The 27197-nt window shown below is 40.9% G+C and overlaps 1 protein-coding gene across 1 annotated transcript in view; it reads right to left on the bottom strand.

Annotated features, from left to right (window-relative positions):
• Positions 1-7122: 7122 nt before the first annotated feature.
• The window catches only part of LOC139912216 (plexin-A2-like), a 53272-nt gene continuing 33197 nt past the window's right edge, over positions 7123-27197 (bottom strand). Inside the window, exons 15-31 of the mRNA XM_071899952.2 lie at positions 26860-27027; positions 24225-24318; positions 22262-22501; positions 21082-21225; positions 20063-20297; positions 19137-19279; positions 17084-17352; positions 15145-15211; positions 14615-14761; positions 13700-13859; positions 12461-12564; positions 10965-11061; positions 9927-10126; positions 9589-9758; positions 8991-9203; positions 7950-8100; positions 7123-7218 (exon numbers count right to left, since the gene is read on the bottom strand). Of these exons, the coding sequence (XP_071756053.1) occupies positions 7123-7218; positions 7950-8100; positions 8991-9203; positions 9589-9758; positions 9927-10126; positions 10965-11061; positions 12461-12564; positions 13700-13859; positions 14615-14761; positions 15145-15211; positions 17084-17352; positions 19137-19279; positions 20063-20297; positions 21082-21225; positions 22262-22501; positions 24225-24318; positions 26860-27027 (2698 nt within the window). The remainder of the gene's footprint in view (positions 7219-7949; positions 8101-8990; positions 9204-9588; positions 9759-9926; positions 10127-10964; positions 11062-12460; positions 12565-13699; positions 13860-14614; positions 14762-15144; positions 15212-17083; positions 17353-19136; positions 19280-20062; positions 20298-21081; positions 21226-22261; positions 22502-24224; positions 24319-26859; positions 27028-27197) is intronic.

Raw genomic sequence — 27197 nt, 5'->3', positions numbered from 1 at the left:
TTAAAATGTAAATCTTCAAAATGTTAATGATGCAGTACCAACAGTGTTTAAACTCTGTCTGAGAGCAGAGCCTCCAGCGATGGATGATTTGTAAGAGCCCCAGGCAGAGCTCTGAACAGGAAGTTGTAAAACGGCGACTCTCCTAATGTGACGTCCTTTTGTGGGAAGAGAAATTCTTGGCCATCCGTTCATAATTAACAACATGGCTGCAGCGACTCAGGCTCTGTCTTGATCCAAGTCACAAGGAAAAAGTAAAATCTACATGAAAAGCCATCCACACCCTCCATCCAATTAATGGCAAGGACATTTTCAGAGTCCTTATTGAAAGAGTGTTAATTTCATTTCTTTGATTATTTTTTTCTGTACAATGTGAAAGGGGTTCTTGAGGGTAATTCGTTTTCAAATATCTGCAAGATGAAATGCCTTGGTCCTTCCATGTCTTTCCTCACACACACATGCACACGCACGCACACACACACACACACGCACACACACTCATTTACAGACACACACATGTTCTAATGCACATTTTATGGCTTTTTGAAAGCGGGAACCATAAATCCCATAAAGCTCTCCGATTGGCTACGTAGGAGGGAGCCAGTCTTGAAGGGATTTCATGAGTGCAAGAGGGAGGGAAGCTAGGAGGGAGGAGGAGGAGGAGGAGGAGGAGGAGGAGTGGGAGGGATTTCATTTCAAACTGAGCCACACGTTGACCGTTAGCTCTCCACACAGCAGAGTCTCAGCCCCTGTGTGAGCAGGGACAGAAGAAACAGGGAGAAAGGAAGTGCTGGATCAATGAAGTCACTCCTTCCCAAAACAAAATTCGCATCAAGGACGTCCCTGTGAGGGTTTTACAGTCCGGGTTCTGAGTATCTCTATGTGCCATGACCTACAGGACCTCCTCACGGCTCTGCAGATGTTCCTCATATGCCAGACCCACCACACCCACACACACACACACACACACACACACACACCCTCAGGCAAAAGCATTGAAACAGACACTTTTTTGTCCCTGTCACATGCTGCTCTCTGTTTTGACCTCTCTCTGTATCACTTTTCATTTCCTCTCACAAATTCTCATCCTCTCTCAGCCCAGTATCTGCTCAACAAACAGTGAACAAATGAAAGAAGAAATGTTCATCTTGTCTTGCCAATGTCCAAGTCATGCTTGTGATATTAACTTTGGCCAGAAGATGGCGCCTCTAGACTGGTGTGCTGACCAGAGCAACCCACTGGTCATTTGCTTCATCAATTCTCAGTCCAGCGTCATTAAACACTTCATTGCTTCATATGTTTTGATGGAAGTGAAACCATTTTCCACCTGCGTATATTGACAGAATTGGGCTATTGGTAGTGAGTAATGAAGGCAATTATTACCTTAAATTCTGCAAATGACCATGGATCTGATGAAAGAAAAATGACAAATGGCAAATTGGGGAAATAAAATGCCGTCATGGATTACCTCACTCAATAAATCCTGAAAGTTGTTAGGGATAGAGGCTAAACCGCCGTTCTTTGGGATTTGTTCTATACAGTCATGGGAGAATTTCTATGATTTGGACAGCTGTCTTTTGTCATTGGAAAGAACAAACATATCAATGCCTATTTGATCCTGTGCAATCTGATGATGCAACATGCATTTAATGAAAGCAGCATGGGATTGATGCACGCAGATCTCTCCACCCACATCTCAGCAAACTCACTGCTGCATCCTAGTGGCACTAAAGGGAATTTGAGACTTCAGTGTACACGGGGGACAGTATAATTAATGCAATACTTTTCTACTGCATACATGATGTGAGAGAAAATGTATGACACATTTGTATCTATAGGCAGTGTACATTTGAAGCTGGAGTGCCTGGACTGTCCTTTTGTTTGTAGCACTCTTTTTTTCCCCATTTTCCAAGAGCACCTGATACATTTTTTATCCTAGTTTGACAATATAGAGCAACCAGTCATTTCCTTTTTTCCTACATTTGAAGCTGTTGATCATGGCCACTTTCTCTATAAGTGTATTATTAGTCCAAGCTGTAATAACAATGCCCTATACTCAAGATGTAAAGAGAGGAATTCTGTGCAAAGAAAGAGACAATGTATGTACGTATGTATGTATGTACAGTATGTATGTATGTATGTATATTACGTCTTTATTATATGCATGCAATGTTGTGATAGCAGACTTAGTGCCATGCCCCTCTCTCTGAGCTTCAGGACATTGAAGCAGAGCCATCTCCATTGACTATTAACACATACTCTACTACAGCACGGGTTGTTCAAGGTGCAAAGAAACTCCAAGGCCTTTTTCATTCAGTATTCATTCCACAGTTACAGCCACGATTTGAATTATTCCGCAAGATCTGCAGTCTGTGTGTAAGGTCCGTTTTCTCCTGAATCAAATATGCTGGGCAGCAGAAGAGCAGAGAGATAAGGATCCATTAAACCTGGCAGTGTCCAGCCAGTGATTGTGCAGAAATTAAGAGCTACATTCTTGTTTTACCCCACATTATATATGTATACATATATATATTGTATTTTCATCAATCATCAGTCAAAGTAGAATTAGATGTTATGACAACTGTAAGGGTTTGATTGAAGAATAATGGATTTCTTATAGCAGTAGTAGCTCCATAAACCTGTCTGGTTCCTTCCAACCACACAGTCTATCAAACAAGATATCCTGCGGCTTGCTCAGCTGTCAGTAGAGGAGGTTTGAGTCCTAATGATCTTTCTGTGTGTGTGTGTGTGTGTGTGTGTGTGTGAGCAGTGAGTGAGGGGGAATTGCTGGCTGCTGAGTGCAGGCATGCTGACAAGGAAAGAGAGAAGAGAGGGAAGAAGAAGGGTGAGGGCCTGGCAGGTGTACAGAGGACCCCTCCACACGCTGATGACACCCCCACGTGGATCTGACAGGTATGGGTTGGGGAGCCGGGGTGCCCATGCAGCCCTCCTCCCCGCTCTGCTCCGCTTGCCCAGAGCCCCAAGGGTTAAACATGAATAATGAATTCTGGCTCCCTATGGCAAGTGCTCAGGAGCCCCTATATGCTGCTTACACGCCATACCAAATCCTATCAAAATATGTCAGCAGTATGAACTATTCTCCACTCTGAGGCTGTTCATCATGCAGCGTTGCTTCTATAATTTCTATAATATTTTACAAGTTTGGTACCTCTTTAGTATCTGCCTCTCTGGTATCTTGCCATAGTCAAGATGACTGGTAATCTCTATCTCAGGACAGTTAGTGCTAGTGCTTCTCAAAATTAAAACCTCACTGCAGTTTTCTCTTTCACTTTTCTGAAGAACATAAACATGTTGGAAGTGTTTTTTTCCTTTTACTCCTTCCACAATCTGCTGTTGCGAAACACTCTTGTTAGCTTTGTTTGCACTGGAAGAACAGCGCCCTCTTTCTGTGTTGTGCCATAAAGCAATCCAGAAGATTTCCCGCAAAATCCAACCTGGTAGCACGCAATGTAAAATGTGTGTAGAGGCCAGTAGAGGCTGCCAATCTTGACAATTGTCTCATTTGATTACAGTAATTATACTTTGAGACTATAATGTCTCTACTTAAGTGAAGTCCTGCACTGTGTCCGCACTTTCAGATACATTTATTAATGATACGTCATCCAACCTTCATCAGGTATCTCTATAGGTGTTCAAAAGCCTTTCAAGCAGACTATAATTCGTAATTAGTTTCAAAATCAATGTGGTAATGATTTATTGATGTTAAAATGCTTAAAATGTACCTTTTAAAATCAGTAAATCTTTAGCACCTTTAAAATAAGGCAGACATGAAAGATATTATTTCAAGAGTTCTATTCTAAAAAGCAAATTTCAATTTTGCAAAAGAAAAAGAAAATCCTTACCTGAAGTTCTTCATTCATAATCATGAATAAAATTTGAGGAACCAGGCTGTAAAGTCAAAGTCAAGTTACCCACTACTCTTTAAAAAAAGTACCATATGTTCATTGTGTGCTATCAATCATGCTGTAAGTGTAGGTGTCACTTTTTATTAGATTATGGATCTCATTTTGGAACTCTTAATTATCCATCTGTTGGAGTCTAATAACAATTAGAGGTGGGTGTAGGGACGACATCACTTATGCATATGGCCAAATCAATGATGGCAATCGCACAGTACAAAGGTCAAGTGATGGATGATATCTCTGGGATCTCTGTCCATCTCTGACATCAGACTCTGGGAGTCCTGTTGCCTCGCCTGGCAAACCCAGCACCAGTTTCACTCTCTATTGGATTAGCATGCTTGTAGTCCACTAACATGATAAATATAGATTGTTGATCTAGTTATGTGTAGTGGGGCTCAGATTGGCCTGCAAATGGCCTCACCTATAACAGCGTCAACTATTTGTCTGCAAAGAACAAAAAACGCAAACTGAGTGGCCATGAATTATGAATCATTGAATGCCTCTTTGGATAATCAGCTGCATTATAATAATGCTGTGTGCACTCACTGGGAGACACGTCAAGACAAAGTCAAGGCTTTGCAGTCTGAAATAGACATTGAAAATTATTTTGCATATGAATGACCTATTGTCGAAGGATTTTGAGGATACAAGATGTTTATCTACCATCAGCACAATCCGAATAGAAAATGTAGAAATTATGTAAAGCGTGATTATTCAGAATTTATCATCGGCACAAAAGAAGCCAGACAAAATCATTTTCATCAGCTGCGCATTTAATGTATAACAACGGTACAAAGTGAATCATTTGCTTGCAAAATAGGAGTGTTTTGTATGTACAATATTTATACAATAATATTTAGTTTAAAAAAAGATTAAAGTTTAAACGTCTGACAGTTTATTGCACAACACATTTATAAATTATCATCAAAACACACATGAAACAGTGTATAATAGAGGGATGGGTTCTCTGTCATATTTCAACACTTAACAGGAAATGCATTCATTATTTATCTTATTTTATCTTGCTCTTCTGGATTAACATGGATCAAGGTCCTTTGGGGAATACAATAACCCCATTGATACTGAAATGGTAGAAAACAACAAGAGCAGCTCTCCAGAATGACGCCAATAGATGGTCACAGTGACTTTTATGTGGAGCAATGAAATATCCTCAAGCACAGAATGAAATTCATCTTTCATCATTGCAACAGATGAATCACAAACAAACAAGCAAAAAAAAATAAAACCCTGAATCAATGCAATCCCACAGAGGTCCAAATTTTTCATCATGATACCCATTTTAAAGTTTGGATATGGCACTCCAGAAATACAGCAGCAAGAAAACGACAAGCAGTTAGATAAAAAAAAAAATGCACATTTGTACATGAAACTTGGAAATATGAAACATGGAAGCAGTCAGGATGCAAAGGGAGGATGGTGCTGATAACCAACAAAAAGACATTTATTAAATGAGCATTATTAGGATCAACTGCAGATAAAAACATGTATCATTAATCATATATCCACTCTGTGTACAAAATACGGGGAACACCTCCCTAATATTCAGTTGCAGCCCCTTCCCCCTTTGCACAATCCACATCTCAAATGTCTCAAGGTTTAGAAATCCTTCTTCAACTTGTCTCCACCCTTTCATCTGCATATTCACTTAATGCTTAGAGCAGATTTAACAGGTAAAATCAATACCGCATCAAAGCCTTCATCTCAATTAAACTGTCCAGATTACTTCACAGAAGGAGAAGGTGTTCTTAATATCTTGTACACTTGGTGCATTTCAAGTAGCATGTTCAATGTAAACAATGACTGATGAGAGGGGGAGGGTGGGAGAGCGATGCTGCTAGCCAGGGTGAGGCTAATCTGATCCGTGATCAGGGTTATAGTGTCATTAATCATGCTTTCTGCTACAGTTCAATTTGGTCTCCACTTATCTTTGAATGGCTGAATTAGTGGTCTATAGATCATTACTGTACAAAATTTCTTATCTCAAATGGGATCTTTCCGAACAATGGCATCTATTATTAATAGCTTCTACAGGAGCATTTAACATGAATGAAACATGAGAAATATTATATTTGGCACTAAAAGCCAGGGCTTGGGTCTGGAAATATACAATTATTCCAAATTGCAATGTGATGCCTTGTCAGTCTGGGATTGTGAAAGAATTTGACCCTCACCCTGTCAACGACGAGCTTTGTGTAGATTGTTTTCAATCCTTAGCAGAATTGCGATTCAGAAAATTTTCACCAAACAAACAAATATCCTCTGAAATGGAGCTTCAGCTGCAATGAAGATATTCGACGGCGCCAGAGTCTTTAGTGTTCTCTTTTTATAGGCCTTTAAAAGGCTTTAGGAAAAAGGCTTTATGACACAAAATTACACGTCTCTGCTCCAAATGGCAATGTCACTCCAAGGCCAAGTCTGTGATATGTAGTGCGAATCAGTGTCCTTCATGTTTGACAGTACTTGTAGTCTTGTCTCCTCACATGTGCCATCCCATTAAATTGTCTCCTGTCTTTGCTGAGCTCCCCCGGTGACTTCTCAAGTTGAGTCATTCTGTATTAAGTGCTATTCTCTTCAGAGCTGCAGCTACAAAGCCACGCCACACACATTTAGCATAACCACCAACTACAAAGACAAATCATTACCCGGTGGAAAAGAATTGGCGGCAACTTCGGCAGCCATGATGGCCCAAACCCTCTCTCTATAGGAGCCTTTTAGAAGTTGGATGTCTGCCTGTTGGAGTTTCTTCAGAAAAAATAAAAAAAATGATGACAGTGGATCCAAAAGTCGTGCTTTGGGACGGTCTGCTGTTTGATGTGTGGTGTAGTTTGTGTGTCTGTGTATTGTGTATGTACATCTGTATGTATGTGTGTGTGTGTGTGTGTGTGTGCACACGCCATGTTCCCTGTCAGTTTGTTTATAGGTCCATAAAGTCTCTGTAGTGTCTCTGCAAACATCACTGTGTGTGTGTGTGTGTGTGTGTGTGTATGTGTGTTTATGCATGAATGTGTATCTGCATAAGTGCGTGTGTGTGTGTGTGTGCATACATGCACGTGTGTGTACCACTTGCCTTGTAAATGTGTTTATAGGTCCATACTGTTTCTTTAATGTCTTTGAGTACATGACTATCTCTCTGTGAGTGTGTGTGTGTGTGTGTGTGTACCTGTGTGTGTATGTGTGTGTCTCAGCTCTCTGTAGACATGACTGAGATGATCTGCTCCACCTTGTAAGCCAGCTTCTGCTTCTGGGCCTGTTCATCCTGCTCCAGTGCCTCAGTGATCTAATACACACACACACACACACACACACACACACACACACACACACAAAGACAGGGGTACATGAGCACATAAACTGCAGAACCAAGGTCACTGAGGCATGTCATTCATTACAGTAGCAGTTCAAGAAAACATACTGCAGTTATATATATTTATATACAGTATATAATTATATATGTGTCCTCTGCACAGCCGCGTGTTTCTTTCTAAGGTGCTGGTGATTGCAGGAATGACCAATGTCCATATATAAATAAAACATTCAAGAGCAAACATCGCGTTTCACAGCTGCTTCCGCAAGTTCGCTCTTGATTCAATAGAAATAGAAAACAGATGTGCTTAAGTAATATTTTGTCATCTGATATGTCCAGGTATATTTACAAAGCAATATCTAACATCACAAAAAATTATAAAAATACGAGAATAACACCAAGTATACTAGGCTACTAGGGAGAAATAATGATGCTGACGATGACAACGGTTACTTACAATATCAATATTAAATTCACATCTTTAGAACACAAGTACATAATAATGTGAATAAAGAAAAGTAAGTGCATAAATGATCCATAAATTGCTTTTACGTAACGTAACTATAATCTTCAGGTCAATTCCTGAGTAATAACGCTCCTATTACAAACTGCTAACACTGCAGTCAGCTAACCATGGCAGTAGGAGCTCCACACTGTGTCTCCTTAATGCAATGTGTTGACTAGATATCACGCCACGACCTCACCTCTTGGCTGTACTTGCTGACGTAGGCATAGATCTCATGCAGGGCACTGAGCACATTGAACTCGTTGGAGTGAAGGCGGGCCTGCTCAGCCAGATAGGCATTCATATCCTGATCGCTGATGGCAGGCAGGCGGTTGATGTCAGCGTAGTACCTTGAAGGAGACACACACACCGTCAGTGTCGAGGCCAGGGATTTGTGTGAGCGGATAGTCACGCGTACCAGACCTTTCTCCTCTCTCTGATTCATTCTGTTATTTTAAGCCACGGAAGCTCATGAAAAGCTAAAGAATATATAACGTTTATAGATGGCTGTGACTCTTACAGTAGGAGTTTTGGCAGGAAAATAAGGAAATGTGTCACTCCCGGTTTCAGTCGTTTAGTAATATACATGCTGCCGCATTCGAGCACATACGCACACTTCCGACTTTTTCAGAAAGACACACACACACACACTCATGTATTTATCACTATACTTGTGGGGACCTTCAGTCACTACATTCATTCTCTAACCCCTAACCCTAACCTTAACCTTCTGAACTTCATGCCTAACTTTAACCCTTAACCTAACCTAAAACCAATCCTAATTCTTTTTTTTATTATTATTAATCACATAAAGGAAATATACAGACACTAACATACACACTAATATACACACATAGGAGAGAAAAAAGGGTGAAAACCACAGTAGAATATAATATAAGAATCATACAGTTGATTCTAATATGAAAGGAAATGGCATCAAAAACAGTCCACAAAAATGCCAATGTGGACTATAGCAAGAACATCAGGAATCCTAATAGAGGAGGCACATCATCCAAAATGAAGATTATCCAATATATATATATATATATATATATATATAGGCTACTTTATCCTAATTATTAAACCTAAACCCAAGCCCTAACTCCAAACTAACTTTAACCCTTACCTAACCTAAACCTAATACTAAACCTAAGAAATGAACTAGTAAAAATGAGGATTTTTACTCGTCTTTCTATCACTATGAGGACATTTGTATGCTCACACACACACACGCACACACCTTTCCACCCAGCTTTTGTAATGCGGTATGTCCTTGGCATAGAGCAGCTTGGTGGAGGGTGAGTCTTTGCCCAGACGGTGTTCAGACGTTGAGCAGGAGTCCATAAAGGTTTGGGCCACCACCGACAGACAGGCGTCCGTGATGCTGCTCTTATGGATGTCAAACACAAACTGGGGATTCTTGATCACATTTACCCAGAAGCGCAGGGGAAGGCTGCAGAGAGAGAGAGAGAGAGAGATTTTACACATTGTACGCCTTGTGTGGTATGTGCAAAATGAAATAATTTACTCCATGTGTACCAAGTGTCAGCAACACCTTCTTTTTCCTTGAAGTAGCCTTAATTAAAAATGTCTTTTAGGCTTTTAGACACTTTGTGCTAGATTGTGAATAAGCTGCAACTCAGTATTAGAGAGGTGTTCCTAATATTTATATTGAGGGTGTTTCTGGTCCTGCTTTATATTTCCTGTAGCCAGTCCTGTCAGATTAGATCATCACCTTCACAGTTTAACAACTTACTGTATGTATAATGTGTTAAACACAGTCAGATGGCTTTATAATCACAGTGAAGTTGACAAGTGAGACTCCCTCTCTCCCTCACCAGTTGCTCTTCCAGGTGTGGCGAACGTCCATGTCGTGGATGCCGTGTTTGTCGGCCTGCTCGTCCAGGAAGTCAAACATGTATTTGATGGCGAGGGGCAGAGCGGTGCCCCGGCACACGGTGCTGAACAAAGTCTCAAACAGATCGTCCACGAACTTCTGCAGTGTGCCCTGTAGGAAACAATGCAAGGAGTTAAGACTTCATATGAGCATGGAATAGAATAGAATAGAATAGAATAGTTCTGTTCAACAAAACTGGAGTACCTGAAAATTATTCTATGGGAATGAGGTCTATAGAACTTATTTGTCACAGGCGGAGATATGTAGCTAATATTGTACCTTTGTTGCCAGTAGCCTCGTCAGGTAGATCTCAGACACCATCTTGCTGCCGCGCTCGCCCTCCTTCTGGTCCCCGTGGTCGTGGTTCTTCACCAGGTGCCAAACCTTTACCCCACTCTCCAGGTCAGGGGTCAGCATGGGCACACGGGAGTGGGGGCTGTCCGGGCTGGTGGGGGTGGAGCGGAACGGGACGTCCACACCTGGATGGTCAAAGGTCAGATATAGAGGAATTGTAAAAGCTTATAAAATAAATATTGCCTGAAGTTCATTTTATATAATATTTTCAGTCTGATGATCCAGTCTATATTCATGTTATTTTGTCAACCAAGGACTTGCTATATTCAGATGGCAGAAAAATCCAATTTGTTTTTCAAATCTGATCTGTAAGGCTGACTGTCCACATTATAATTTACAAGAGACCAGATTGGGTTTGTGTGTTTAGACAGTATAATAATTTGCTGTCATTACGACATTGGTTGTCATAGTAACGACACAGGTGTGTGCACGCTGACTACAGCTGCATTTTCTGGCCAGGCGCTGGATTCTGTTACTGTGTCTCCTCCATGTTTTTTGTTCTCTGCCCTTCTTGTCGCAACGTGTGACATCAAATACGTGTTGTCCAGTGATGGAAAATAAAACACTTGAAATCTTAACTGAGTGGTCAGACTGAGCTGCGATTTGAGATGTGATTTGAATCACATTTCAAATTACCTATGAATATGTTTTCAATCTGATCTGAAAAGATCGAATTACATATGTGTTTTTTGCAGTTCAGACTCTGCTCAGATCGGACTTGTATCGGATATGCAAAACAAATTGGATTTGAGCTGCCTGTCTGAACATAGCTGAAGTTACCTACTATCCTTTCAAAGTGACATAACTTGTCTTAACTTTGTGCTATCAATCATTTCTTTCCTTAAAGTTGTGAATACCTTACTTCTGCAACTCTTTGTTTAATGTGCTGTACAACAGACTGATGAGTGACAGCAACAGATGGTGCAGCACCGAGTGAGTATGTATTTCTGAAACGGTACTGACCGTATCTGCTGATGCTGCGTGGGAAGCTGGCTGAGGAGGGGATGTTGAAGGAGGACATCTGTTTAGGCACCAAAGCCACCACACAGCGCTCCGACACCTGCAACACACAGGCAAAACATTTCCATCATGTTTATCCATCTCCCAACTCACAGCTGTTGGACCAGAATCTTGCATATTCAAAAAGTATACATGGCAGGAATTAAAAAAAACTTTTCAGATTAAAAGCCAGGCATTTTTTAGGTTTTATTCTAGAGGTTGTGGATGTGTTTCATGGGCCACAGTGTCATGAGACTTACTCAATCTATAAAGGACCATGTCAGCCTTCAGTTCAAGTAAAAACATTTAAAACATTCAGGAAAATAACTGAAACTAGACTTATAGGGTTCTTCTATGACAGCAGCGAAACAGTAATATCTACAACAATCAAGTCTTGATCAACAGCTTCCACTATAGGAACAAACCTAACTTATCAATTATCCATGTCATTGAATTTCCACAAACATAAAGTTCAAACTAAACTAAACTAAACAAGATTCCATCAGAATCTTGTTGCTAATGGAGATGATTTCAAGACTATAGAACCAAATAAACTAATAGTGCTTCTGAATTTGGTCTTGGCCTTGATAAACCCCACTTTGCCTTGCTGTGGAAAAGTGGCTGATGACATATTGTTAGCCTAAAGTTTTAAGTAATATTGCAATCTAAAACTCCCCTACTGCGCACACAGTTGGATAAAAGTCATAGTGAATATATACTTGTTTGCCTGCCTGCACATTCACTGACTGTGTGAATGTTTTGAAGTTAACAAAGCTAAGCAGCAGCTCAGTGTGAGCGCCAGTCCTCCATTAAGTCTATGCAGTATAGTTCCAGATAACTATTCGGTGGCTGTGCCTGGCACAGGAAGGGAGGTCGGCCTCATCGTGAGCAGAATCCACGCTACTGTTCTGCATGAGCTACAAACGAAACTAATACAAATCCAGCTTAGCAGCAGAACAAACATGTCCACACTTTGCAGAGAGATTAAAAATAAAAGCGCAAACTGTGCATCTCCTTGACAGATAAGAGAGAATACATTCCTCTCTTGTCAAACCCGCTTTTGGTGTGGCAAATGTAGATTTCCTTTGTCTCTATTTTCCTCTTTGTTTGAACAACAAGAGTAGGCTAAAGTAAATGTGAGCTGCATGGAAGTGGTGTTGTTGTCCCGAAGCTGATAGGCAAGACTGCACAGCCTATCATCAGACTGAATAAGGAACAGGATGACTCACGCTGGATGTTGGTGACCTGTGGAGTTAGATCTATGGATTGAAACAAAAGACACAGGCACACTAGTGTATATGCTAGATATACTATAATCATGCTTGTGTGAGTGTGTTCATCAAACCTTCTCTGGACAATAAAAGGTGAAAAAAATGTTGCAGAAGGCTCAAAGCTTGTAGGTTATATATGCCAGGTGTGCAGTGGTTTTCTAAAAAGTATGATAGTTGTTATGAGCAGACCTGGTAGTGCATGAGCGTGTTGAGTCTCTTCCAGTCACTCTCTATCTTGGTGGTGATGTCCTCATCCTGCAGGACCACGCGTGCTGTCCTGCCCTGCCGCCATTCTGGGGAAAAAATGCAATGAATATTGAATGTGTAACATATGCCATCTGGTGGATTTTTTTTTATCTAAGTGCCTGACAGTACCATGAGCGATACATTTAGTCTACTGTTCATCGTATGTCTTACACCGTCCCACCGTCGCACTGCAGGTGAGGTGATGTTGTCCTTGTACCACCTGTGTCAGTTTGTTCTGTCAAACTCTGTCAGATGTCAAGCGCCTCTACCCTAATGTCACCCAGACAAAAAGACCTGTACACTTCTTGATCTTGGCGATTGTGATTCTGAGAACAAAACACAGAATAATATGACGCAGCTTCCTCACACGGTCTGAGATTTAAGATGCCTAGAGCAACTAGGAGAAGCTGATCCTCTCCAAATCCCTAACCAATAAAAGCCCCTTAAGGGGTAAAAACTACAAACCCAATATCAGCTACTACCTACAAGGTAAGTTCTTCACTCCCCTCGAAAAGAGCATGTCAGCTGGTGCTCCCAGTCATTTAATACCGGTTGACATGCTGTGGGTGTAGGTGCAGTGTCAGTAAGGTTTAATTTCAGCAGTGGTGAGTGTAGCTACAGGTATGGAGGTTTTTTTTTTGCCAGAATTTGATGTTGAGCCCTCTGTAGATGACGTAGGTTCAATGTTCAATGTTTCATTGAATGTTCAATTCAATGAAACATCCCCGTAAGTTTCTATGTAGGTGCTCCCATCAGCATTACATCACATCCTGAGTAGAGCTGAACAATTAATCGAAAAACAAAAATCAAAATCGCAATATGAAATCGCAGAGGCTGCAATTAATTGCTTAAGAGAGAGGAGCATCCAAACTGGATTTCTGAACAAGGTATTTTAGTAATCTTTGGTCTATGAATCTATGAGTACAATATTGGTGAAAACCTTTCATCATACTCAAACTACTCAAATCAGTTTCAATTCAACAAAAATTTCTTTAAACAATAAAGTTATAAAAAAATGAAAGAAAGAAGAAGAAGTTTTTTGAAGAAAAACTTGTATTAATAATCACAATTAGATTTTTTTGTCAATATCTTTCAGCCCTAATGCTGAGTCATGGTAAATACTTTTCAGTATTAGTATTATTTCAGTATTGCCTACAATTAGTCTTTCACAGTATGATTTACCTAGGTCCATGTCTGCAGCGCGGGGCCGTTGGGAGTAGGGCATGTTCTTGTACACCGCGTCCAGGATTTTCTCCTTTACCTGGGTAATGGTGTCACAGTTGAGCACCTTGACAGGGATTTCTGGGCTGTTCTCATTGTCTGGGTTCACACAGCTCAGCGTCTGGGGAACCAGGATAGAGAGAAAGAGAGAGAGGGAGGGGGTAGGTGAGAAAAAGAGACAGAGAGAAAGGTGTTGCTTGCAAAAAAAAGTCCTTTCATTACCTACTCCTCACCAAACTGTCCTGGTGGAGAGGATCTTGGCCAGAAATGTAATTTCACACCTCCGGGATGCGGGTTGTGCAGCTCTAGTGGGGGGCACTAAACAAGTAATGAGACACAGCCTCTCAGACTGTCCGACATGGCGATCAGAGAGGTGTCATCCTGTCGCCGGCTGGCTGGCTCTGCTTTGGGGGCTAAAGCCTGAGGGAGAAGTTACTCTGACGAGCTAGTGAAACCCAGCACGCTTAATTTTAATGGAGGGGAAACAGAAAAAAAAACCATGTTGTTGTATATGGGTGGCCCTTCCAAGAATGAAACGATGAAGTATTTGCTGATTAAGTTTAGTGCACACCAGTCAGGATTTACCAAACTCTAGTGGAAGAAATAGGAAAACTGTGGAAATGATGCTGATTAGCGTTAGGGTTTAGCATTTAAAAGTTAAGTATCTTCATCCTGCTTCATTATCTGTCCACTGACTTCATGTTATTGAAACTATCAAAACACAAAGTCAGCATTCAAAGGCACATAAGATGTTGCCTTCTTACCACCGCCTAGGCAGATTTGGATTTGTCATTCCTCTTTGTCAAGAGATGAAAAAAAAAATGATTACAGACAGAACTGTGGACTCTTTGTTTTTCAAGTGTCTTGGTGACTCACCAGGGTCTTGTATTCGATCTGTTGTCGGATGAGCTTGTCCTCACTGAGGGAATATCGCGCCTCTCCGGTGATGGAGTCTATGGGTCCCTTCTCCATTTGCTGTTTGATAGCACAGAACAGCATGAAGAGAGGCTCGCCAGCACACTCCTTTGTTTTGGACGGGGAACCCAGGGATTACAGAGAAAGGTGGGAGAAAGATAGGAAGAAGAAGAGGGAAGAAAAGAGATCTATATTCACCAGCGCAGACAGTGAGAAACAGACACTAGAGCATGACTCATCAAACACAATAAAGTGGAGCTCACTCTGCTTTTGAATCGCAAAGCTGGAGATATGTTTGACCCTATAGGTGAGCATTATCCCTCCATACTGCCCACAAAACACATCAATATCAGACGGATAAAACGACAGCTGCGACTCCAGTGTACACAGCAGTCTATCTGGTATCGAATCAATGCTAATCATTTTAAGGAGCGCTGTAATGTATCACAGTGACATCTGCAGCGATGAGGTGCGCGAGTCATTTACATTACCTTGAGAAATTTGTGGAGCAAGAAGGCAAACCAATTTGTCAGCATCTTCTCCGCCACTGACTCTGTTCTGCAAGACAAGAGGAAAGTGTACTCATTTGTTAGCTGGAGATGTCCCACAGAGAGCTGGAGTGCTCTGATGATTCTTTTATGACTTAAGACGTAGAAGAGCCTGACAGTGTTGGGAAAAAAAAAAAAAAAGTAACGCAGTGAGTTTACAGAGACATAACATCCTTACTCTGCCGCGCGGTCTCAAAGGACACATACTCCAATGTAGCTGAGTGCTGCTAGTGCAGAATATATTTGGGTCATGACATAATTGTGCAGACACAACTTTGATGTCCACTTTAAGTCCTTTCACTCTGTTCCTTCCTCACTGTGTCAGCACTTAGCTATCTAACATGAAACCAGATGGAAAAGATTTCATGACTTAGTGTAGTAATCCCCTTAAATCGTGTAACAATACCTTTAAACTGGATTATAAGCTGTTTTTAATTTGATTCAAAGCTAGCAGTGTTGCAGCCACCATCCTCTCTAACTCTCCCTAAACTGCTGTCTCTCTGTCACTCTCCTTCAATCCTTATCCGCCTCCTCACCTTAACCTATATCCGCTCCCCCATTGACTGCATCCCATTAGATTTTAGAGTGCCTCCGCAAGAGCAGCATGTTTGGGCTAACAAGTTCAAGTTGTACTGCCTCCCATGTTAACTCATCCTTATATTTAATGAGTGTGCCTCAGATTGAGAGAGCCCTCCTAAAAAAACTCATGAAACATTCAGCAGGCCAGTCTCGGCACTGGGAAAACAATCAGCAGATAACCAGAGGTGGAGGGAAGACGGGGGAGAGGAGAGAGGAGGGAGGAGAGGAGAGGTGAAGAGGGAAGAAACGTGAGCTACAGCTGAATGTTTCATGAGTGGCACACAGAAGATAAGCCAGACTGACAATGGCTCTGCCGCTGCTGCACTCACATTTCCCCCAACCATTAGGTGCTCTTCCTCTCCCAGTCCCTCCCACTCTCTATCACTTTCGCTGCTCCTGTCTTTCACCTGTCTTCTCAGGCACTCTTGTGTTTTTTTTCCCAGACTCTTAACGGCTGTTTCACGCCACTGCACAACACAAAACCGAACGGAGCTGGGCTTTCCTTCGCTGGCCTAATTATTCATCCATCAGAAGTGCAGCAACTGGGCTGGAAAGGACAATGCACGAAGGAATTATCTATGCCAAAGGATTAGCAGCACTGATCGGCACTGATCAGGCTTGTGACCGGAAGGCCACTGGTTCAGATCCCCTCGCCATCTTGGAAAATCTAGACAGAGGAATGAAGGAGTAATTGCTCTCTCCCCTCAACAATTGCCATTGAGGTGCCGCTGTCATAAGCACTTAACCTCCAACTGCTGCAGTCGAGCTACTCAAAGGCAGACAGCAGAAAACTGTAAAGGCCGCTCCCTAGAGTGAATGAGTGTAACTGTGTGAATGTGAATTTGACTTAATTTTCTACGGAAGGTTTTCTGAGGACAGATGCCCTTTTTTGGCAATGCCTTGCTTCATATTCATACAGTTCTGTACGTATATCATATCCATTTTTTGCCAGAGACTGAAGACACATCTCTTCAGGTTACACCTGGACCCCACTTGAATGAACCTATCTATCATGTAATGATAAATAATAATAATACAAAAAAAGCTGATTCTACAAATGCTACTTATTCCTATTCAAGGCTTAGCTGATGAAGACTGTGATATACAGTTGGTTTGACTACTGTTGACAAAATGCAATTATTGTAAGTCACAAAATGATTAACAGCGCAGATGGTAAGTAACTCATATTCTTGGCTGAGAAAATAACACATATATTTTTGAGATATTAAATGAACTTCAGATAATGGATTTTCTCTTTTCTATTGTCCTCATATATTTCATAAACAGGTATTACTGGGTTTACCTGCGCAGGAGCAGTTTGGGGTGGTTTTTGCTCTCCAGGTTGCGCTCTATGAGGTCTGACAGGAGGTGTTTGAGGACGTCGGTAGCATACTCCAGCCGTCCCTGCAGAGCGGTCATGATAAGCGAGGCCACGTAGCCACGGTCTCGCATGGAGAAGGAGCGCTGCAGCTCCAGAGTGCGGATGAATGTCAGCAGGAAAACCTTGTTATTCACCAGCTGAGCAAACTGCTTCAAGGCTTTCTCCACATTCGCCTGTCCGCTCCCTGGCACCTATATACATCATACATTTTTGTGCACACACACATGCACACACACACACACACACACACACACACAAAGACACACACTTATTAGATATTTAAGACTCACACTGTCAGAGATCAAAGAGCAAAGTAGCGACAGAAAAAGAGGAATATGAGAACAGAATGAAATATCCACCATTTGAAAAAAAAGGCCTAGTCTTAAAAGAAAAGATTGCTAGTATGAAAGAAATGCACCATATGGAATAATGTTAAAGTCATGAACCATCTCAAGACATTTGCATACAAAACAGTGACACTTTTGTGGATAGACCCGGGGGCCTGACTAGGACTGTACAACATCAGGGACTTAGCCCAGATGCAGTGGCATGAAATACACAGGTCCAGCTGCATCCTTCTCTGGGGGGGAATTTTTTGATTTTCAGTTGATAAATACATCAGTCTGGTACAATTTGAGCGACTACATAGCCTAAAAATTTCCTGGGAAAAATGAAATACCTTCATGAAAAAGTAATGATGTTCTAACTGCGATCTCAGATGCTCTTTAGAGTGGAAATCTTCTGAGATCATTGCGAATAAAATAATGGCTCAATTGAACTGACTGTAATTGGTAACACAAACTCAATTTTGATCTTGAGGGTATGGCAATTTCATCGAAAAATAATAACGGGTGGATGAGAGACTCAGAAGGTTGTGTTGATGAAAGATAAAGTTGCATGTATCTTCAGTCATTTTAAGCAAATATCTTGCACTATGATTCTGTATTGCTGTTTGTACATCTATCATAATAATTATCATGTTTCATGGGCATAGATTTGGGTACGCACATTTTAGAAGACCTATACTGTCCCTATCATTTGTTTCAGCAGCTCCTCAAAGGGTTAACTCAGGCTTAACAAAGGGTTAAATGCATAGCAAAAGAGAGATGACAGATTACACTGGCAGGCATCTAGCAGCATACAGGACTATAGTGCCAATATTTAGAATGAAATGTTTAACCAGCATGCAGGCTTAATGGAAAATTATGAGAACTTAGTCCTGCTCACATATGGCACCACAGCAGTAGGAATTAGAGTAACGTTAGGTGGCTGACTCAAATGTGTCCAGTGTGTTTAAAAGGTCCGGGACTATAGTTCAATAGACGGTCTAGTTCTGACCCTGGATAGAACCATTTGTGTTTCTGAAGTACTACTGACTGAACATTTCTCCAAGAATGGATATATAGTGTTTTTGGAATGAAACCCCTTCAGATCAGGGCTGTAGTCAAAACCACCTTAGTCGACTCCAAGTCAATTCCAAGACCAGGTCCGGTTGAGTTTGAGTCAAGACCAGGTCCGAAGGGAGTCGAGACCAAGTCAAGGCTGAGACCAGAGCAAACTGAGTCTGACTCAAGACCAAGACCAAAATTGTCAAAGACTGTACATGTCTTTCCAAATGTAAAAATAATGCTTAAGGAGTTTCTTAAGGATCAACAGAGATGTAGATCTACCTGCAGGAGCTCTGCACTAAATCCTTCAACATCCAACTGATGCTGACTAATCAACGCATAGAAGTCCATTACAGGACCATTACAAACTATACACAGGTGTGATCCCATAAATTGTGCTGGGGAGAAAATGGAACAACCAGGTGGAGAAATACATATCGCTGAAAATTTTAGGAGGACAGGAAAAAGTCGAGTCAACATATAAGTTTGAGTCAAAATAGGCACAAGACCGAGACCGAGTCCAGGACATCGGAGAAGTTGCGTCGAGACCGAACTCCGATGTTCTGTGGCGGAGGCGGAGAACTCACCTCCAGCTCTCTCAGCACAGGGTGGTCGTCTATTCCGGGGAACAGAACCCTCATGGTGTAAGTGCGGTAGTCCAGGTAGGGGATGCCGGCTCTGTCCAGGTCGCTGGTTAACTCGTTGATGTCTGTCTGCAGCTCTGCAAAGGCTGCAAATGACAAGAGGTGTGCGTTAAACATTTTAGCAAACAAACATTTTGTCTTTGCACGAGTCACACATCGCAGTTATGAGCAACTTCCTATGAGGAAATACATTCCAGGATTTACTCTCTTGAACGTTAAATACTTGAGCTGAAGTACTGTAAGAATTGTAAACTAATACAATGATGACAAAGACAGAACATTGCTTCGGCTTGAACACTATGTCGAGATGAAAGGTGCTTTTTGGGAAGCGGGGCAGTTCATATGGAGAATTGCAGATCCAGATAAATCCAATTAAAAAGCCTTTATTATGTTGGATAATGCATAGCAAAAAAAAATTAAAGATTTTAAGATTCAAATTGCCATGTATTAACCAAAATAAGAACAGAGAGTGCCCTGAAATTCTTTGGATCTACATTCTTCTCTGTAACATAATACAATTCATAATTTATTTTACCATTTAAAAATAGCTGAGTTTGACTTGCAGATGGAAAACTGGAACTTTTTAGAACTTTGTTAGTTGATCAAAACTCCAATGTTTACAAACATTACAAAAGTAAACTTTATATCATAAAACTCATGCTTAACTATCACATTCTGCCAGTCTTTGCACCAAAAGCTCAGACAATAAATGTACATAAATAAATCCTCATTCCAATAAAGCACAGTTTAAACAAAGCCTGTATAAGAATAATAATTTTCAACAGTGCAATTACAGATTGGGAGTTCGTATGGGAGTGAGAGTTATTATCGGTAGACAGTATTTATGATTCAGACTCAGTTTGCTTTACCTTCCTTACACTCCAGAGCCACCCGGGACTCTAGATTGTCCATCTGCATCTGCAGGCGCTTGAGAGTGAGGTCATTCTCGTGCGACTTCCGTCTGTAGGCGAGCAGGACTATGATGACGATGATGAGCAGCAGCCCTCCTCCTGCTGTGATGCTGAAGATGGCGGGAAGTGTAAGCAGGCTGTCTGAGCGGATGTGGACCGCTCCTGGAGAGATGTGGAGACCTCCTACTTGGACCTGGACATCAGACGAACAGAAGTCAGTGTTAACAATAAAACATTTATTTGCATAGTACTTTTCAAAACAGTGTTACAAACTGCTTACAGGAAGGAAACAATAACAAATAAAGCCTAATAAGATCAATAATCAAAAGGCCTTCTGCTGAAGAATAAAGCTGGCAAATACAATTGAAATCTGTGCAGGAATGTAGACGGTATCATACAGTTGTGATATTTCATCTGCTAAAAACTATTTGATTATAGTGCATATGGATATTACTTGTAGCAGTTATACTACAGTAAATCTATGTACAATTTAAAATTAAGGGGGAGTTTATTTAGCTTTGCAACCAATGGTGGTAATAATTATGACAACCCTCTTTTTCATAATAAAGTTTATGACACAGTAAAAAATTAACAATTTTCCAGAACAGTAGCCTTTGAATAAAAGAACATAGAATTTTCTGAAAGTTCTAAGCACATAATTTAGCTCAGTTCTTTGGTCGGTTATCTTTTGTAGCGCTTTCACTCTTCATTACCAGCGGTGCCTGCCAATAATTCTGGAGGGAAACGCTCTGTAATCGGGAACCTACCAGACCATGAGTGACAGACAATGACAGAATGACAGTGACTTAACCGAAAGCCTGTCGGTGACCCACAAACAGCGTAACGTACAGACAGACACTGACCCACAGATCGTGACCTACATCCAAGCAGACAGGCAGTCAGATGGACAGACAGAGCGTCAGAAAAAACGGACAGAAAAAAAAAACACAAGCAGACAGAAATAGTGTTGGACTGACCAGGACTTTGTGCTGGCCGGTGAGGTTTGGCGGTTCACACAGCAGCTGTGTGTCAGAGACAGTGAGGGAGCAGGGAGTATCTCCAATCAACACTGTGTAATTCAGCCTGGCTCCACCGGATGCAGACGGCACCAGGTTGCGTCCCTGCAACACAGTCAAGTCATATAAATTGCTTCCAACAAACAGGTTCATCAATGTATTTTACAGAGCAGCAACAGACATAAATACAGAAACGAGCAAGAGATCAAGCACATCACAAATTTTAAGAACACACATACACAGCAAGAACTAGGAGCATTGGTTAAAAACATAAACACTAAGAACGCTTCAGGTGAGGATCCATACAGCAAAGGTCTGGTAGATGAGTGATGTTTTCAAATCTAATCTAAATATTATTACACTAATATTAAGTCAAGAGGCTGGGAAAAATCCTATGTGTAGCATTTTAACATCAATCAATCATTACCACAGAATCTGGTATAATTACATTATAATTTGTGTAAACAAACGAGACCATCAAGGAGACGATTGGCAGCCTCTAATAGGCTCCACAAGCCTCCATGCTGCATTTTACATTGTGTGCTATCAGTTCGGATGCGGTGGGAAGCCTGCTGGATTGCTTTATGGCACAAAACAGGAAGAGGACACTGTTCTTCCGGTGCAAACAGAGCTACAGATTTCAGAGTTTCTTGCAATGGCAGATGGTGGAAGGAGTGAAAGGTCGATGGAAAAATCTCTTCAAACATGTTTATCCTCCTCAGTAAAGTGAAAGAGAAAACCTTCAACAAAAAACAAGGACAACCAGCGAGATCCTCTTTGTGATGGGAAATGTGGTTGTAATTTTAGGAAACACATACTAACAATACCATGAGATAGAGGCTACTAACTGGCCTCCACCATGGTATCACACTTAATTTGATAATGACACATGCAGCACTTAAGATAAAATGGGACTGAAGGAAAATTGGGTCATTACAGCAGTGACAGTTAGGATAAAATATAGATGGCAATAAACTACATTAACAATATTGAAGATTAAAGATACAATGTCCTCATCATGCCAATACTAAGTGCTTATTGGCTACAGAGAATTCTCGCTATCTATTTTAGTGAACCAGATCACAAAAGACTGGGACTCATTAAACCCAAACAGCAGCAGGTCTGATTTCCTCTAACTTACTTTGAGTATGATGGGAGAACCAGGTTTCTGCTCCAGAACCCCAGAGAGGCTGAGGGGCTCCAGGTAAGGGTTTGGGTAGTAGATGAAGCTTGTGTTGTTGTAAGTGAGCAGCGCCTGGACGTTGTTGAACACAAAGCCAAACTCGTCCACATGTTTGATCGTCTCCTGGTCGGGGGTGTACTCCGCCTTCAACGAGGGGGCGAAACAGCTGATGGTGGTGGTATTCAGCACCTTGCACACCTGGAAAGAAATCAAATCATCACCCAAACCATGTTGACAACTTACAGAGGTCACAGTAAAACCTTACATATTCTATAGCTTTGCAGTATGAAATATGAGAAATGACATGGACAAATGTTATACAAAGATGTAGATATAACGGTTTAATTTCAAATAATATAAAGTATAACCATTCTGAAATTGCTACCTGAAATTCAATAGTCAATATTTTATAGATAAAATTGATTTTGCAAAGGTCTTCGGTTACCCAATAACTTGTAATTATAATTTTAAATGTTCAACCACCTCAAGTGGTAATTTCACCTCATTTGAGTATATTGGTTCTATAATAAATAGTGTGATTTTAACGTCCATGTTTGTCGTCCAGCCTAGGCACTCACCAAAGATTTTATGGATCATATTGAATGGATCACATTTGACTTAGTGATCTCTTCTGGTCTACATGAGACCAAGGGTATCTGTGCACCTGTCTGCTCTCATGTATTTAACCTTACTTCTGCTAGTGAGTTTTTACAGGCATTTATAACAGCTGCTTTGCCATTAACTGCTGCAGAATTGCAATCCAAAATATAAGAGATGGGCTCCATTTTTCATAGCACTGACACTGAAGCCACCCCTTGAAGACCCTTGAAGAGTTTTTAACAGTTTTTACCAATAAGGTTGATCACATATGGCTTAAAATCACTCCCCCCTAACCAGAAACTATATATGGTATGAGGTCCACCACTTGCCCTCTTGATGTTGTTCCTACAAAATTCCTAAAAGAGGTCTTTGACACAGTTTTTGCTGGTATTTTATTGATAACCAATAGCTCTCTGGCAAGTGGCACTTTGCCGTCTGTTTTCTTCTGCAGTTGTTCCATCCCTCCTTCAAAAACAAGCCTCGACCCGTTAAATCCCAGCAACTACGGGCCAATCTCCAAGCTTCTATTTTTATCTAAGATTTTACAGAAAGTTGTTTCAAGTCAATTAATAGCTTTTATGGATATTTTTTTTTTTTTACCAATTCCAGTTATGTTTTAGAGATATGCATATTACAGAGACTGCCCTCATTAAAGTTACCAATGACCTTCTTCTAGCAGCAGATGAGGGTGAAAGTTCGATTTTAATCCTTTTAGATCTTAGTGCAGCCATTGATACTGTAGAACATGCAATTTTAATCGACTCACATTCTGGGTTGGCATCAAAAACACAGCACTTAATTAGTTTGGTGCATGCCTCTCACATAGAACATTCTCCATCACTATTGAAATCACCATCACTTCTTAAATACACATTACCTGTAGAGTTCCTCAAGGATCAATTTTAGGCCTCATTGCATTTCCCATTTACATGCTCCCACTTAGCCATATCATCTGTAAACAATATTTTCTTCCATTGCTACGCCAGCAGTACAGATATAAAAGTTACTTGAATGCCGCTGTCAAGGAATGCGTCAGTGATATATATGTTTTCTGCTGTTAAATGAAAACAAATCAGAAATTGTTTTATTTGCCCCACCCAAACACATTTGAATTTAACGAACAAGGAACTCCATCGGCCAACGTGAAGCCAGCTGCCAGAACTTTACTTAGTTTAAAAATAAAGTACGTAAAGCACTAAATTTACCTTGTTACATTGTAGTATATTGATAAAGAACAACTTTACTGTGTCCTTTTCTATCAGCTTGAGCAAGTTACGTCAATAGAAGTTAAGTGCAGTATATTAGCAGGTGTCACACTCACATTGACAGACTCATGGCCGGCATATTTGACTCTGACCCGTGGCTCCTGAACTACATCCAGGTTGGTGCCAGTCACTGTCAGGGTGGTGTGTCCACTGTTTAGGAGGAAGGAACACATTTGTTTCATAAGTAACAAGAATTGTTGGTCAAATGTTACAAAAAATGTGTAATAATTTAAATTTCAATGCTGAACGTGAAACACATTATGCATGTGTATATAAATGTGAACACACACACACACACATACACACTATTATCTCCAAGTAGGCTTATGTGAAACAACACAAACTGCTGTTTCTTCATAATTTCATTAGAGTGACGACCACAGAGAAATCAATCAGTTTTAGTTGCAAACCCAACAATTTCCACAGGAACTGCATTAATGCATCTTTGGGGAGCGAGCTGGCATGGCAACTAACTCTTTGTTATTGGGTAGAAGAGCCAGATCAAACGGGTGAACCAGCTGGCTGCTATTTTATATTCATCCATGACTGTGAGGTTGGCATAGCATGAATACAGGTGTTGCTTAGCATGAATACAGGTGTTGCTTGTTTACATATCTCTGTTAGATGTGATTAAAATAAACAACACGGTCTAGTCTTCGCATCACCTGTGCTGCGGTGAGAGCTCAGGAAAGGTTTAAGAGTATGGAATTGGAAAGTAGAGAGGGAGGGATAGAGAGAGACTGAGAAGGAGACAGAAAAAAAACAGACAGGCAGAGAGATGGGGCAAAATAGTAAAAAAAAAAAAACTGGCCAGTCTAGTCAGCTTGAGAGAGAACCAATCCCTCTCACACTTCAAAGGCTACCTAAGCTTATAGGGCCACATAGTGGGACTGCACACTGATGATGAGAGCTCTGATTGCAGCTCCATAAAGCTCCTCCTGTCACTAGGCTGAGGGCCAGGGCGTCTCTCTGAAGTTTCCCCTGCAGGGATGTGGTGCAGGGTAAACCCACCTAAACTCCGCTTAAATACCATCTTTTAATTTGTGAAATAGAGTTAACCCGCCTGATAGAAACGTTTATGACGCAATTTCATCTTCATTTCTACAGTAGTGGTAGCATCAAACTCATTCAAGTGAAAGACCATGAAAAGAGCATTTCCAAGGAGATAAAACATAAATACTATTGAGATAATATATAATATAAGCAAACAGATTGTTTCTGTTTGCTTATATTGGTTCCCCTTATTGTGATCACAGATTGTAGATCATAGTTTACCAACCATTTTATTTCCCACTACCACAACACTACATTTCTCTGCAGCTCTCTCCCTGTAACCCTGAACTCTCTGGCTAACTCACAGCTTGCCTGGCACCATCGTAATCTGTATTAGGCAGACTGCCACATTAAGACAGGATTTTTTTTTTCATATTTTCTGACTTTTATTTAAAAATATACAACTCTCTAATAACGGTAATAATAATAAATAATGTTGAATAATGTTAATTGAGCCCCTTGAGAAATTATTTTTGTTCAGGTCAGACACAGAACAGCGTCCCTGTCAGTGTTTTGCTCATCACATATGTCATTGTGGCAGATGGTATCTAGTACACATGTATTAAAAAGGAGTAGATGTAATCCTTCATTTGAGAAAAAACAATTAAATTATATAAATGTTGCTATTAGGGCTGGACAATAATTTAATATAATCGTTTATTGTCTTTCAACAAAATTATATTGTGTGAAAATAATGATAGAGTTGTTGTGATACACATTTCTGTTGTCTTAATGATAAAAGCAAATACTAATTAAAATCTCTCACAAAATGAGATCTGAAACAAATTAGGGAACATTATCTGAAAATTTGAGTTTTATCCCGCTTTATATTACCATACAGTTCAATGTGATGAATATCAATTTAATGATTTAACATGTGATTTTCCACATGTTAACATACAGTATATTGTTATATATTAATATTGACATTTTTTAGGATTAGCGTGATAACTGTGTCCAGATCACCCAGCCCTAGTTGCTATAGAATAGATATTATACTACTCAGCCATAGATATAGCCAAACCTGGGTCAAATATTTTTTGCAAATAATGCTTAGTGTTTGTTTTAACCTGCATGCAGCACCAGATGGGTGGGGCTTGATGGGATTAGGACTATTCATAGTATTCTGTTACATCACCACACAGCCATCTACTAAAATAACGGGTGATTGTAATAAAGTGATTATTGCAAGTGATTATAATCAAATGACAGCCACAGCCAATGAGCTGTGTATATGGTAAAGCACCATATTGTTAGGGAATGCATGTGACATCATGGGAATACTATGAATACATATGGCATTAGATAAATTGTCAATAACAGAAAAGTATACTAAGCTGACTTTCAAGTTCTTTCCTCTGATTCTTTAACTAGGCTTTGCAGCACTCATTGTGTTGTCCTGTGTGTCAAACCCCACCCACCTGGCAACTTTCATTCATTCAGTCTTTACCCACTTAATCCTTCTTAGGGTCACGGGGAGCTGGAGCCTATCCCAGCATGCATTGGGCGGCAGGCAGGGAAACACCCTGAACAGGTCGCCAGTCTATCATAGTGCTCTAATAGACAGACAATCATTCACATTCACATTCACACCTATGGGCAATTTAGGAGGCTATAGACAGCAGTGTATTGTGTTACCTGGTGATGCTCCACTGGGGTTCGATGCGCTGGACTGTGGGGTCTTCTATATACTCAAAGGCCAGACTCCCAGGAACCTTGGCCCGGTCAACGCTCAGACTGACCTGCACCGGTCCCGCACCAGTCACAGATGGCGCAGAGAAACATACAATCTCCGACACGGTCCTCCTGGTGGGAGCACCAAGGGAAGGATTTACTCTTCCCTTTGATTCTGACTCTGCCCACTCTTTGCTGCAGTGGCGAATCCCTGGCTTCACACAGTTATGAGCCATGCACAGTACCATGAGGGGTGAGGATTCATTACACTCTGTCCCGACTCTTCCTCGTTACAGACACAT

This window comes from Centroberyx gerrardi, chromosome 5 (assembly GCF_048128805.1).
Source record: "Centroberyx gerrardi isolate f3 chromosome 5, fCenGer3.hap1.cur.20231027, whole genome shotgun sequence".
Lineage (NCBI taxonomy): Eukaryota > Metazoa > Chordata > Actinopteri > Beryciformes > Berycidae > Centroberyx > Centroberyx gerrardi.
Note: the sequence above shows the minus strand (reverse complement) of the source record. Positions and strands in the feature narration are given on the sequence as shown.